A 15,535-nucleotide genomic window follows, 5' to 3' on the forward strand; every position below is an offset into this window, starting at 1 on the left:
ATACAGTGATGTTATTGGGAAAAATCATGTCACTGCTTTTTCATGCAAATTTCACTGCTCAAAGAAAGGGCAGTTGGATTAGCTGATGAATAGGAATGGTAGCAAGAGTTTGGGAAGCCTGTTTCCATGAAGATGGTGTCCTCTAAGAAAGAGACTAATGTTAAGAGATTTTCCTGCAGGAAGTCTGGAAATAATGCTACCATTAGTCTTCATGTTGATTGTGTGTCTCACAGTTATATCCACCTTGCTTTTAGCTAATTAATTATAAATAAAGCTCTTTGTGTTGTAGAGATTGTGTCAGGTTGATATGCTGGATAAGTGCAGGAACACATGTCTGCTTCATCGTGCGAGTTATGAAATCATTATCCTGATTGTATTAATGGGCCTAGGCCTGGAGTATGTTTGGAGTTGACAGCTACAGGTTCTTAAGTGCCGTCAGCTCATTCTCTGCGTGGCTCAACCACCGCTCATTGCTGCTTATTTTCTTCGTCATCATTTTACAGTAAGCGTTATCTCATATAATAAATCATAAAATTCAGACATGCACAAGAGTAAGAACATCAGAGCCCTTGACGAACAGACGCTCTTTCGCAGTAAGACTAAAAAGGGGGAAAAGTGACAATGCTAGTGGGAATTCTTTTAAAATATTTGTTTAGGTTGGGCTTAAGCCATCTAGCTGTGAAAATAATCAACCATGGCAGCAATAGCAATATACTGTAATTCGCGCAAAGCACATTCAGCATAATTTCCTTTTTTATAAATAATAAAACCATAAATAAATGTGATTACTCTCAGCTAACCTGAAATTACATTCAGCACGAGGAGCCAGATGTTTCCCTCTCAGATCTGTGTTCTTTAGGGTCAGTTTTCGTGTACTCCCCTGCCGGTAATTTGTAAGTAATCTGTGAATAAATAACTGGAGATGGCGTTTGATCTTGACCTGAGTTTGGTGAATTTGAAGGGGAGATGGAGCTTTGCTTATCTCATGTGCAAGAGGAAAGACGGGGTCGGATGGAGCCTCAAAACAGCCACTTAAAACTTCCCAGGCTCCAGGCACCCACAGCCTTCTTCTGGAGGCCTCATCCCACATTATATCAAACATACGAAATGCACTCATGCATGGTATTCAATGTGACCTTGTCTGCACGACTTTTGAGCAGGACTGTTTTCTTTTCCCCCTTGACCACACTGTACATCATGTGGGACCTTTTTTTTTTTTTTTAAATAAATTATTTATTTTTTGATTGCTTTACAGAATTGTGTTGGTTTCTACCAAACATCAACAGCGTGTGGGATCTTAGTTCCCTGGTCAGGGATCTGACCTGCACCCCCTGCAGTTGAAGCATGGAGTCCTAACCACTGGGTCACCAGGGAAGTCCCAGGCAGGGTCTTTGTAATTCTGCTTTTGAAATTACTTGCCTTCACGTTACTCATTTCATTTACAACCAACTCTGATTTTTCTATAACTGTGCAAGCTCAGGGTGTTTGTTTTTTTTTTTTTGCAATGTGAGCAAGCCCTGCTTACAGATGACTTTTAACTCTAATGAGGTCTAAATTTGCTAATTAGAAACGTTGTCATAATACGGAAGGCACCGGTATTTCATTAAACGACTATTTGCTTTTGATCGTGTACGTTTCATTGCCGCTTGACACAAGCCATTTTCAGCTCTCCCACATTGTCGTAGACATTGGTGCCTTCAGGGCCTCATTGGTAAGAAAGTCATATTTAGAGAAATAGGCTACTTTGCCCGGGCCGATGGGTCCTTAATCTGGAAGATAGGAGTAGAGAAAGAGATTCCATTTGAGGAGCTTAGTCCTCCAAATGCCATCCCCTTGTACAGAAGGAAGGGTTTCTTTAAGACATGCTGAAGAGGAGAATTGCATCTCCTGCTGGCACTGACGGAGAATGAGTGTTCATGGGAGAAGGTGGGGTGGAGGGCAGCATATTTAAACCTTTGGATCGGATTCTGTTACTGAGAGGGGGATAAGGGAGAGGTGGGGAGAGAAAGGGGAAGGGAGGCAAAGGATAGAATTATGCTCAAATAGCAGCAGCATTTTACACTGACCTTCAACATTGACGTCAATGCTGGAACCTTCTCATCATCATTTATCCCACCCCCTGTTTCTGAGAGTCTTCCCAAGTGGCTCAGTGGTAAAGAATCCACCTGCCCATTCAAGAGATGTGGGTTCGACCCCTGGGTTGGGAAGAACCCCTGAAGAAGGAAATGGCAACCGACTGCAGTATTCTTGCCTGGAAAATCCCATAGACACAGGAGCCTGTCGGGCTGCAGTCCATGGGGTCGCAAAAGAGTCAGACACAACTTAGCTGCTGAACAACAGCAACAACTCTTTTCGAATGTTGCCAAGCATGGCCAGTAGCAACCAAGGTTTGACCCATTTCCTCAGGATGCTCCCTGCCAGCCTTGAACTTTCCAATTGGAAATCTCACTGCATGGGCATTTGCACTGTGCCTTGGTGGCCCCTCCCAACCAGCCCAAACCCTTGTCCCCATCTGTGACTCCCCGAAGAGTAAAAAGGATCATCCCAGGGAACCCAGGGCCTCCAGACTCCTGGCTACTGGTTACAGAGCATCAGCAAGGGCTGTGGGTGCTCATTTAGGGAAGAGAAAACAAGGTCTCCAGCCCCGGTAACACTCTGGAGGCGAGGTGTCCTGCTCCTGGGGCAATCACGGCTGTGGGGCTAATGCTTTATTCATCGTGGTGCAATGGCATCATTAAGAGCACATTAGTTTAAAGAGTAACTAACATGTTCTTGTTGACCCTCCAAGGAGAGAAAAAAAAACAGGATGAGCAACCAGCTCACACCGGTCACAGCCCCATCCAGGTTTCTTTTTTTTTTTTTTTTTTTTTTTAGTTTTTTAAATTTTAAAATCTTTAATTCTTACATGCATTCCCAAACATGAACCCCCCTCCCACCTCCCTCCCCACAACATCTCTCTGGGTCATCCCCATGCACCAGCCCCAAGCATGCTGCACCCTGCGTGAGACATAGACTGGCGATTCAATTTAGGTTTTATTGCAGGTGGATTTCCATAGATTAAAGAGCTCTGCTCAAGGCTTTTTGGAAAACAGGTAACTCATTTACCAGAGTTTGCAGCCATTTAAGGGTCACTTTTTTCACCCTCTATCATTAAAGTGTTCCACTCTGTAGCTTAATATATTTTCCACTGTTGGGTCAAGGTGTGATATGAGAGTGTAATGAAAACAAAACAAAACAAAAAAAAACCAGCTGAGTACCAGACAGCACAAATTGTAGAGTTAAATGTCCTCTGCTTTCCCAGAAATCACTTTCAGGGCATAAGTATGGTTCAAAATGATCAGTTTATGACCAATATGCCTTTCTACAACTGTGCATTCCATTAAAAAAATAAAAGCTCTTTGATCTGTGGGACTGCCTGTGGTTTATAGAGATTACCTCTCTCTTAAAAAAAAAAAAAAAACAGAACAACTTTTTGTTTTGTATTGGGGTGTAGCCAATTAACCAACAGTGTGTGACAGTTTCGGGTGAGCAGCGAGGGGACTCAGCCGTCCATGTACATGCATTCTCGCTCAACCTAGATGGTGGCTGTGTCTTTGAAGCCAGAGGTCGACCTGAAGCCTTTTCGGGAGACGTTACCATCTTTCTCCAAAGGACTCTTGTTCTCTCTGCTTTCTCCATCAGCCTCCCATAGTTTTCAAGAGAAGCTTTTCGGTAGCTCCAGCCTTCTACTTACACTGTCTGTTCTGTAGAACTTTTTCAATGGGAAGGAAAGAGAACAGAGCAGGTGCCCGCAGGAAAAGCTAGTCTGTTGAGGGGAAGCAAGAATCCCCTGATATGTCCCTGTTTGCTTTTTCTCTTTTCCTTGTTTGTGGCTGCACTGGGTCTTCGTTGCTGCGTCCTCCAGTTGCACAGAGGGCAGGGTGCTCTCTAGTTGCACTGCGGCGGCTCCCCTTTTCGTGCAGCACAGGCTCTAAGGTGCGTGTGCTCAGTAGTTGCGGCTCCTGGGTTCAGTCATCCCACGGCATGTGGGATCTCCGCGGGCCATGGATCAAGCCAGCGTCCCCTGCACTGCAAGGTGGATTCTCAACCCCTGGACCACCAGGGGATGCCTGTCCTTAATTTCCTTTTATAAACGTGTCCGTAACTGACTAATTTGGCAGATATTGTGTTTATGCCTCCATATCCCTAGTGAGGGGCTGGAAGAGTCGCTTGCCCAAGGCTGCATGTCACTGTAGAGGCAGGATTGAAAGACAGAGCTCAGATATCTTGTTTTCCAGATAAGACCTCTGCTAAAGGGAGATTTGAACTTTTAAGGCTGTTCCGAAATGGTTGCCTGTCAGCAACATTTTGGGGAGTTTTGTATCTGGGTGAAGTTACAAGTGATGAGCTCTCAGGTTAGAATATTAATATTCTATGAACTTCGGTGTGTTTGTCCCCATTGGTAGGTAGCCATTAGTGAGAGGACTTAATTAACCTATTACATGTTTCATAAACAATTTTCAAGTATAATATTGCCCTTTTCAGAAAATCTAAACTATCATAAGTATGGAAGGTGTCTCTGCAAAGACTCTGAAATATATATTATCATAGTAGCATCCAGTCCTATTTTCTTTTCATTTCTGTTTTTAATGGAAAGAGAAGTACTTTATTCCTGTGGTCTCAAGCTTTCTCATTTATTACTTTGTTAAGTTTAGAAATATAAAGTGTAATTTTTTAAAAAGCAAAAAGCTCCTGAAAACAACAATTTTACCTCTGTCATTTCTCTACACTTACGTAAGTAATGCCAAATAGTATTTTTCCTTGTGTCAAAAGATAATTGGCTTTATCTGCTGTCCTGCCGTGCTGGTTGAGTTATCTCTTTGGCAAAGTTGGTTCTTTTGTTTGGTCACATCATTTCAGAGGGAGACCTTCTGTTTCATATTCAGTCCCCACTCCCCTCTCTCAGCATCCAGTTCTTCAGAAATAGATATGTCATGGGCAAAACTTTATCATCCATTCAGTAACCATTTCCTCCCCTCAGCTGGAAGGACGATGATTTGTAGTTTAAAATTGGCTACTCGACAAAGTAGAAAAAAGGAGGATATAATCACAGACCCTTAATGGCATTTTGTGTTTGAGAAATAGCCAGACCTGCTTTTTATCCTCTGCGATGCCTGCCAAATGGAAACTTTCCCTTTCTTACCCTGATTTCACATCTTTAGCACTCTACCTATATGCCTTTGTTACACTAATGTACTGCTTAATGGACCTGGAGATGCCATTATTTATGGATTTCGGCTCCTCCAGAGAATAGCTGGGAAGAAGTCTCACAAAAGGAGGACATTGCAGTCACGTGCTTACGACCCTGTGTTGGTTACCAGGGAGGTGTGGGGGTCTTAGCTCTTGGAGAGTGACTTGTTAATTACACCAAGACATCTGGAAAAATCTAACATATTAAAAAATTGTCTTTGATGTTTGAAATTTCATCTTGTGTTCTAGTTTTCAACTGCAGCCTTCCCTTTCTTCTTTAGCTTTCAAACCTCCAGCCTTTGAGATTGGACTCTGGAGCTGAATTCTGTCTTTTTGTTCTCTTATTGCTTCCTTGTTTCCCTCTGTTATTTTCCTTTTTACTTCCTTTCCTTCCTTTTATGCCTGAATTTTCTTGAAACACATATATATAATGTATAATTTATACATAATGACTTAAATGTACAGACTTATAAACAATTTTATATATATACGGGGCATCTGTCATAATTCTAGGTACTGTACTTGCTTGCTGCAGAGTATGCAAAAATGATCAGTTTCCATGGTCATTCTCAGTATGCTGTTTATCAGGGATGTAGACATAAACAGCTAATTAGAGTATGAAGTTCCCAGCGCTGGTGTACAGAACACAGCGCTGTGGGAACACAGAGGAGGGAATGCATATCTCCTCTGTCTTCTTGCCTTAACAGAAAGTGAAAGTCGCTCAGTCGTGTGTGACTCTTTGTGACCCCATGGACTATACAGTCTGTGGAATTCTCCAGGCCAGAATACTGGAGTAGGTAGCCTTTCCCCTCTCCAGGGGATCTTCCCAACGCAGGGATCGAACCCAGGTCTTCCGCATTGCAGGCGGATTCTTTACCAGCTGAGCCACAAAGGACAAGCTAAAAATTACTCAGCACAGAAATGGCACTTTTCCCCTCGGGTGTGCCGGGCTGTGAGACATGTCATATCATGGCCCCTTTGAAAAGAGTCTAGTGACTTCATGAACATACCAATACAAAGCTAAAGGTTATAGGTCAGGTTTTATTTAAAAAGCCCTGCTGATTTCACGGGTTCAGTAGAAAGTACTACAGGGTTCAACCCTGCCTGAGTCGACCTCAGCCCAGTTCCATCCTCTGCCAAGAAGCAGCTTTTTCTCTTCCATTACCAAGTAGGACCTTTCTAGCTTTAGTTCATGTAATATTCCTACCCTGCAATTCTCTCATCAGAAATTCCCCCACAAAATCTCATTCCTCCTGAACTTTATTGTAATCGAAATCTCTTCTTCCAAACGTTAATCCTTTTATTCCACACCAATCCGGAGACATTGATCATTAATATCCAACATCCTCTATGTTTAACAGATATGCAGACTTTATCGTGTGTTATCACATAGTACCCTAAGTTGTCTCTGTCATCAGCTGCCTCCTTATTATCCTCTTCAGGCTCTCTCCTCTAAAGGGTATCCACCATCCAACAATTACTCCCATATAAAAACTATTAATAAGATGTAATGTAATCTTTACTGACATTTCCTTAGAGGGTACAGGGGCAAGATTTACATTGTATATTTCCCAGTAGTCTGGCTTTAGTCATTTCTCTTCTCTGAAGTCCCCTTTTCTCATGAGTGACCCCCAAAGATCCCTTCTTTCTTCCCCCCCTCAAAGCACTTAGCCTTGGTGTCCTTTTGCTTTTTAACCACATTTTGCAGAGAAACTCCACTCTGCCTTGAAACTTAACAGATTCCACCCAGATTCTAGATCAGTTAAGAGGACCTGTTCTCCTTAGAAGCCTGTTGAGTAATCCTCTTCGATAATTTAAACATGTCTTTGTGATCTTTTTGTGTTTGAAGAGATAACAGTGAGAATTTTATAAAACTGATGAAAGATACTAGGCTCTTCTTGTTCTTCCTCAGTGGGAAAATTACTGAGTTACTGTTTACCATTATAGGAAGCAGAAATGTCTCCTTTATTCCTAAATAGTTGCTTAAAAATCATGGAGTTAAAACATAAGGAATGTCATTTTAACAATATTGTATGTTGTTTTAAAATATGAGCATTTCCATAACCTCCAGAGAGCATCCTACTGACTACATGGAGATCAAAGTGAGAATATTTTCTTAGTAATAGAAGCAGAAAGTAGAGCTTTGGGAATGCATTTTTCTTTTTTCTATAAATGTAACCCATGATAATGCTATGACTACTTCATGTAAATTTAAAAAGTTTCAGTCCTATGAGATAGGTTTCCTTTGGAATCAACTCTCAACAAGACACTAATAAATCTGACTTCCTCAGTATAATTATTCTTCTATTAAAGTAGGCATGAACCTAAGGACTTAGGTCAACTAGATCATTCTTTTACAAAAGAAAAACATTCGATACCCTTTTTTTAACAGGAATCTGTTTTGTGGACAGTTATACATGGATTTTTATTACTCACAGTGTGTGGGATTTTTATTACTCACAGCGTGTGTATGTATGTGTATGCTTGAGACCTGTAAGAGTTGGACAGGTAGAAAGAGTTGTGTTAGAGCAGGAGAAGCCTGTGTCGTTCTTTTAGGCCAAGTAATATTTTCTTAGGCTTCAGTTCAGTTCAGTTGTTCAGTCATGTCCGACTTTTTGTGACCCCATGAACTGCAGCACGCCAAGCCTCCCTGTCCGTCACCAACTCCCGGAGTTCACACAGACTCATGTCCATCGAGTCAGTGATGCCATCCAGCCATCTCATCCTCTGTCGTCCCCTTCTCCTCCTGCCCCCAGTCCCTCCCAGCATCAGGGTCTTTTCCAATGAGTCAGCTCTTCACATCAGGTGGCCAGAGTATTGGAGTTTCAACTTCAACATCAGTCCTTCCAATGAACACCCAGAACTGATCTCCTTTAGGATGGACTGGTTGGATCTCCTTGCAGTCCAAGGGACTCTCAAGAGTCTTCTCCAACAACACAGTTCAAAAGCATCAATTCTTTTGCACTCAGCTTTCTTTATAGTCCAACTCTCACATCCATACGTGACCACTGGAAAAACCGTAGCCTTGACTAGACGGACCTTTGTTGACAAAGTAATGTCTCTGCTTTTTAATATGCTGTCTAGGTTGGTCATAACTTTGCTTCCAGGGAGTAAGCCTCTTTTAATTTCATGGCTGCAATCACCATCTGCAGTGATTTTGGAGCCCAGAAAAATAAAGTCAGCCACTGTTTCCACTGTTTCCTCATCTATTTGCCATGAAGTGATGGGACCAGATGCCATGATCTTAGTTATCTGAATGTTGAGCTTTAATCCAACTTTTTCACTCTCCTCTTTCACTTTCATCAAGAGGCTCTTTAGTTCTTCTTCATTTTCTTCCATAAGGGTGGTGTCATCTGCATATCTGAGGTTATTGATGTTTCTCCCAGCAATCTTGATTCCAGCTTGTGCTTCCTCCAGCCCAGCGTTTCTCATCATGTACTCTGCATAGAAGTTAAATAAGCAGGGTAACAATATAAAGCCTTGATGTACTCCTTGTCATGTTTGGAACCAGTCCATTGTGTCATGACCAATTCTAGCTGTTGCTTCCTGACCTGCATGTAGGTTTCTCAAGAGGCAGGTTAGGTGGTCTGGTGTGCCCATCTCTTTCAGAATTTTCCACAGTTTACAGTCATCCACACAGTCAAAGCCTTGATGAGTTTCAAAAGCTATTTGCTCCATTGATACAGCCCGGTAAAATCCTGAGCATAAATATATTGTATTGAACAATTATGAAATTGGGTGTGAGATTTTATACTTGAATGAAACTTAACAAAGAACAGATTAGGTTTCCTTTGAACCCTGGACAGAACTGTATTGTTATCCTAGGCATTTTATACATTGGGAATTTGGGAATTCCCAATTCCTGATTGTTTGGGAAGGATCTTATCTCACTAAAAGCTGTAAGTAGAAACTGCCAATTTATAATTGATCATGAATCTCTTGAAGGCTTTTGTAGTTTCATAGCTTGGAAAAAAAAAACCCTAGAGAGAAACATTTATACATCTTTTAAATTATATTATTTTACAAAGGAACAGTGGAAAAGGAAGAAATATTCTGGTACAGTTTAGATGTGGCACAGAAAACTAGGGCAGCACTTACTTTTAGAAATATTAAGTGTTGCTAACTGTTTTAAAATTAATTACATAATTATCCAGTGGAACACCAAGATCCCAGGGTACCTTAATGTCAAGCTACACTTCCAAATAAAATAATAATAATTAATACCTGCTTTATTCCAAGTGCTTTATTAGCTATAATTTTTAACTCCCCACATGTCTGTTTGTAAATAAACATCATCACGCATATCAATCTTTTGTATCATTTAGAAATAAGAAAACTAAGGCAGAGAAATTGATTCGAATGATAAATTAGGTATTATGGCCTTGAATCATTTAGAGAGGCAGGTACTCAGTAGGAACAATAGATGTTAGTAGAGTATAAAAATCACTCTTGCAACTCTTCATAAATTACTGAATAATAATTAAAATATCACCTTTCTCCTGAGCCAAGTGATAAAGCAATTTAAAAGTTTTGAAGAATTGCAAGGCATCCCTCAGACTGTTGGAAATGCCTGAGGCATGACAGAACTTCCTTCAGAGTCACTGTCCTAGGTACGTGGCAGCCACATGAAGCTGTATGTCATTCAAACCATTGGGTTGGCAGATTGAAGAGATGTAATTCATTGAATGTCACAGTGTCATTAGGGGGTAAATTTAGGTTTACAAACCACAACTTGCCAAGGAAACAATACTTTTTTTGGTGAAACAGAAGCAGTTTGTTAGTGTTTTTTCTCCATGAAACAGTAGTTTATTAAGATGGTGATGAAAAGTGTAGGTAGAAACTATGGGCCACCAGGACACTTGATGCCCCTTTGTAAGACCGCAGTCATTAAAGTGAAAACTAACACTGGAACAGACAGTTAAAAAGCCAAGAAGACTAACACCACCCCTAAAACACTAGAGCAAAAAAGGGAAAGTGAAGCATGGCCAATCAGGCTCAAGTCATAAAGCCTACACAACAGAGGGATGTTCTCTGATATAGTGTTCCAGAACTGCAGACTCACTGGATAGGAAAAAGTTGTGATTAATGCCCATGTGGGGAGAGCTTGAGCTAGAAAAGAAGAAGCAAGCCAAAATACTAAACTTCAGTGGGGCGATAAGTAAGACAAACAGTGACCTTGCGGTGATCCGAACTGCCTCTACTTCTGGGCCATTTGAGCAAAAGAATGAACACATTCTAGCCTGTCTCTGCTTTGGTGTTCTGAAATAGGTGCATGGGGAGAGAAGAAAATTGCTCTAAGGTTTCACCACAGAAATGTCTCTGGTGAGTGGACAGCGAGAGGGCAGGCATTTGGTTACCTATGCGTTGATGTTACTGGCTTTATTTTACATGGTGAGAATCTCTTTGATGGCATTCATTGCCTAAGATAATGGATGCATGTGCTACATAAACACGTTCTGAATTCATTTAGGTGGAAGAATCTTATTGTGCGGTATAAAACATTTGTCTGAGTCTAATTGCACGGTATAAAACATTTGTCCTAGACATACTGGATATACGAACACACAGGCTGTAACACCAATTCTACAATACCTGTTGAGAGAAGCACATGTTAGAAAAATTTCCAAATAGATACCTAAATAAAAATAAATATTTTGCATTAGCTGTTTTACCCGTCTATGTAAAATTCAAGTGATATATTTTATCTTCTAGTCTCAAACTGGTGAAAGTGCACTTAACATATACAGAGGAAGGGTATGTTTTTGCATTTTTAAGGATGGAGAGAAAGCATAGCATTTTAAAAACAGTGAAATCTGGAGGGGCTCTTTGCAGCTTTTTATAATGTTTTATTGTCATTTTTTGATTAGAAAAGTGCTTTGAAGAGGCTTATAAAAATACGTTTATATATAAGCTGTGCAATTCTCAGGAAAACTCAAACCAAACAAAGTACAGCCAGTTCATCATATCTTGTCATAGAAATAAAAAGAGCAAGTGCTTTTCCTCGGTGGCCCCATCACCTTCTGCACTTCTCCGACGGGCAGGCGGCATGCCATTCTTCCCTTCCGCCTTTTCGCACGATTATATTTTGGGCACGTCCTTTACCAATCTCACCGTGAATAGCTTCTTGCTTTTTTTCTCCCTTTCCCCACTTTTTCTCCCTCTCTGAATACGTTTCACAGATGACTGTCTTCGAAAATAACATCAATTAATTTTTGAACTTAAAAAAATCACACGTAGCGCGAGTCTGCCCTCTCCATTGATGTGCCGTGTGTGGAGGAGGCTGTGCGGGGCCTGATAAGCCCCGTTTGTGAAGTCTGTTCAGCTGGAGGCCAGGTACTAGCCACTCCACAGACGGGCTGTTTATTCAGCCAGCCCTGCTCCAGGTGGTCGCCAATTGACCCTCACGTCTCCTGGCCCCCGAAACTGAGACACTACAAGGAGGCAGCTTCGCTTCTGTGCGTGCCACTGCAAATTGCCATTGTTTGTTTGCTGCTGTTGTTTGGAGTAGACAACAGATTTGCCCCGGAATTCTTTCTCACCCCGCTGCTCTCCCCCTTTTGCAGAATCCGATGATGTCCGCGGGGACCCTGCACTCAGCCATCAAAGCGCTCCTGCCCCTCAGGATGCTCGCAATTCAGTCGTAGGTGCAGGTGGCGTTGAGAGCATCACCCAGTGTTCCCAGAAGCTTCCTCAGATGATGGCTGCAGGTAAATATCGGTGGCCAGCACAGGACACAAACTGGGCATTTTGCGTCGTAGTGGAAAGGCTCCCCAGCCATGAAAACGTGTGTTGAACCAGGAGCCTGGGCTCCTCAAAAAAGCCAGGCCGCGGAACTGGTGAACATCAAAGAGAGTTAACTCGGACTGCCTTGGTAGTCTGGTTAAGATTTTGCCTTCCAGTGTAGAGGGTATGGTTTAGATCCCTCCCATCAGAGAGCTTAGGTCCCACATGCCTCCAGGCCAAAAAACCAAAACATAAGAGGGAAGCAAAAATTGTAACAAACTCAATAAAGACTTTAACCAAAGATAATTGAGAAAATAAATTTCTTTTTTTAAAAAAGAGCATTGAGTCCAATTTGATATATTTTGCTGTCTTCTTTTTTAGCTCTGTGCTATTTGTTTTCAATATTATTTATTTTGTCTTAATGAAGTCTGTGCTTGTAAGAAATATTTTGGGAGTCACTTCAGACAGACACCTGCATTTAATGTACGAATCTTAATTTTTGTTAAGGATGGAATGTGTTATGCGGTAAGTCTTAATAAATTCAATCAGGACCACTTTGACTGCTCAACAGCTGAATTTGGAGATTTGTATTCGATAGTTAGAGGGTGTGCCTGCTTCAGAATTACACTCACAGACAGACAAATTTATTTATTCTTAGCCAATTGACTTGTTTCACCCAAAGAGTCCTGTTCACTGGGGAACTTAACTAATGTTTCCCTGGGAAAAGGAAGTGATTCTTCATTTTTTTCCCCCAGAGGTGCGTCCTTAATGGCACACTGAGTATGATATAAACTGCATGTCATTAAGTTCCCTCCCAGAATGTGTTCCGTCATGTTGACGTCTGGAGAAGGTGTTGGTGTCGATTACAGTGCTGTATTTTTTTGTGATTTGGGAATGTGCTTAAAGGAAGCCTCACGTCTCTAGAAACGGGATTTGTTTTCAGACACCCTCGCCGGTGGAATCTAAGTCAGTTTGCTTTCCCACCCGCAGCGGCCGATGGTTTGGGGAGCATCGCAATAGACGCGACCCAGCTGAACATGTCCGTGACGGACCCCACCGCCTGGGCCACCGCCATGAATAACTTGGGCATGGTTCCCGTGGGGTTGCCTGGACAGCAGCTCGTGTCAGGTAAGCTCTCTCTGGGGTTGGAAGAAGCCTACAGCCGTGCCGGCAGGCTTGGGTGCTTGGCACCTCGTAATCTCTCCATGCACAAGTGTCGAGCCTGGCCTGGGATTTATGCCCAGGGCATGTTTGGCAGGCCATGTGCCTGAGCGTCTTGTCCTCATCACCTTACTCTTCTGCTGAACAGCTGTTCCCAGAAAAAAAACTCACACGCAGTATCTCTCACTGATGGCATTGCAACATGAATTTTGTATTTTAAAAAGGTAAATAGTAGAGCTAATATTTGCTTTCCAATTTGCAAAGCTCTTCCACGGATGTTACAGCATTTGATTCCAGTCTTCTCTTTGAGACAGGTAGGTCCAAATGGTGGTTGCGGCTCAGGTTCATGTTCCCATGTTAAAAATAGGGAAAGAGGGGCCTGGAGTTTGGGTGGGCGGCTTTTCCAGCACTGAAGTGGCAAGGCTTAGAAGCCCGAGTCAACTGACATTGTGTTCCGTGGTTTCTTTCCATCGTATTTTGGAATTGTCATAATAGTAATGCATTCAAGAGAGAAAATGTTTGGAGACGTCGCAAAGTAGGCGGTCTTTGGAAAGAGCTCATCGCTGAATTTAACAAGTTTGGTGCTGATTTTCCATGTGCCCTGTAACAAGTGCTTTGGGAAATAGAATAAATATATACATATATAAGTGTCCTTGAGGATTCAGGGAGCATGTCTCCCCGAATTAAAAAACATAGTGATTAAAACCAGCAAAAAAAAAAAAAAAAAAGATGGGTAGAATCATGGGCTAAGAGGTGGTTCAGACTAGTACTATAGTGATTTCCAGAAGGATCAATGCCTGGGGTCTGAGGAAAGATGTTATCAGTGAGATGGGATTTGTGCTGCCTGGAAAGATGCTTAGGTCTCCTGTATCCACTTTACTCAACTTATTCACTCACTTAGCACGCATTTTTTGAGGCACTGTCCTGGTGCAGAGGTGGTCCCTGCCTCTCTGCCTTTCCAGAATTTTCAATGGAAAACTGACAGTTATTATGCTATGTTGCTACAGTGGTGGTTTAGTCCCTAAGTTGTGTTCAACTCTTGTGACGTGGACTATTGCCCACCAGGCTCCTCTGTCCATGAGATTCTCCAGGCAAGAATCCTGGAGTGGGTTGCCATTCCCTTCTCCAGGGGATCTTCCCGACCCAGGGATCAAACCCAGGTCTCAGTCACTAAGTCGTGTCCAACCCTTTGCAACCCCGTGGACTGCAGCACGCCAGGCTTCCCTGTCCTTCACTATCTCCTGGAGTTTATTCAAACTCTTGTCCATCAAGTCAGTAATGCCATCCAACCATCTCATCCTCTGTCATTCCCCTTCTCCTCCTGCCTTCAATGTTTCCCAGCATCAGGGTCTTTTCCAATGAGTCAGTTCTTCACATCAGGTGACCAAAGTATTGGAACTTCAGCTTCAGTATCAGTCCTTCCAATGAATATTCAGGATTGATTTCCTTTAGAATTGATTGGTTTGAGCTCCATACTCTCCAGGGGGACTCGCAAGACTTTTCTAGCACCACAGTTCAAAAGCATCAATTCTTTAACACTCAACCTTCTTTATGGTTCAACTCTCACATCCATGCATGACTACTGGAAAAACCATAGCTTTGACTAGATGGACTTTTGTCGGCAAAGTAATGTCTCTGCTTTTTAATATGCCATCAAGGTTTGTTGTAGCTTTTCTTCCAAGGAGCAAGCATCTTTTAATTTCATGCCTGCAGTCACCATCTGCAGTGATTTTGGAGCCCAAGAAAATAAATTCTGTCACTGTTTCCATTTTTTCCCCATCTATTTGCCTTGAAGTTATGGGACCAGATGGCATAATCTTAGGTTTTTGAATGTTGTTTTAAGCCATGTTTTTCCCTTTCCTCTTTCACCCTCATCAAGAGGCTCTTTAGTTCCTCTTTACTTTCTGCCATTAGAGTAAAATCATCTGCATATCTGAGGTATTAGTATTTCTCCCTGAAATCTTGACTCCAGCTTGTGATTCCTCCAGCCCAGCATTTCGCATGATATACTCTGCATAGAAGTTAAATAAGCAGGGTGACAATCCACAGCCTTGACGTACTCCTTTCCCAATTTTGAGCCAGTCTGTTGTTTCAAGTCCAGTTCTAACTCTTGCTTGTTGACCTGCATGCAGGTTTCTCAGGGAGATAGATAAAGTGGTCTTTTATTCTCATCTCTTGAAGGATTTTCCATAGTTTGTTATGATCCACACAGTCAAAGGCTTTAACATTGTCAGTGAGGTAGAAGTAGATGTTTTTCTGGAATCTCTTGCTTTTTCTGTGATCCATCCGATGATGCCAGTTTGTTCTCTGGCTCCTCTGCCTTTTCGAAATCCAGCTTGTATATCTTGGTTCACATACTGCTGAAGCCTAGCTTGAAGGATGTGGAGCATTACCTTGCTAGCATGTGAAGTGAGTATAGCTG

At 42.1% G+C, this 15,535-nt stretch overlaps 2 protein-coding genes across 2 annotated transcripts in view; both read left to right on the forward strand.

The window, feature by feature from the left end:
* The window catches only part of LOC108637261 (atherin-like), a 419,308-nt gene extending 407,411 nt beyond the window's left edge, over nucleotides 1-11,897 (forward strand). The window contains exon 7 of the mRNA XM_018056314.1: nucleotides 11,793-11,897. The gene's annotated coding sequence lies outside the window, so the exon portion shown is untranslated. The remainder of the gene's footprint in view (nucleotides 1-11,792) is intronic.
* Nucleotides 10,321-15,535, forward strand: part of ENOX1 (ecto-NOX disulfide-thiol exchanger 1) — a 244,144-nt gene continuing 238,929 nt past the window's right edge. Inside the window, exons 1-3 of the mRNA XM_018056315.1 lie at nucleotides 10,321-10,387; nucleotides 11,793-11,936; nucleotides 12,943-13,080. Coding sequence (XP_017911804.1) covers nucleotides 10,321-10,387; nucleotides 11,793-11,936; nucleotides 12,943-13,080 — 349 coding nt within the window. The remainder of the gene's footprint in view (nucleotides 10,388-11,792; nucleotides 11,937-12,942; nucleotides 13,081-15,535) is intronic.

The sequence above is a fragment of the Capra hircus genome, chromosome 12 (assembly GCF_001704415.2).
Source record: "Capra hircus breed San Clemente chromosome 12, ASM170441v1, whole genome shotgun sequence".
Lineage (NCBI taxonomy): Eukaryota > Metazoa > Chordata > Mammalia > Artiodactyla > Bovidae > Capra > Capra hircus.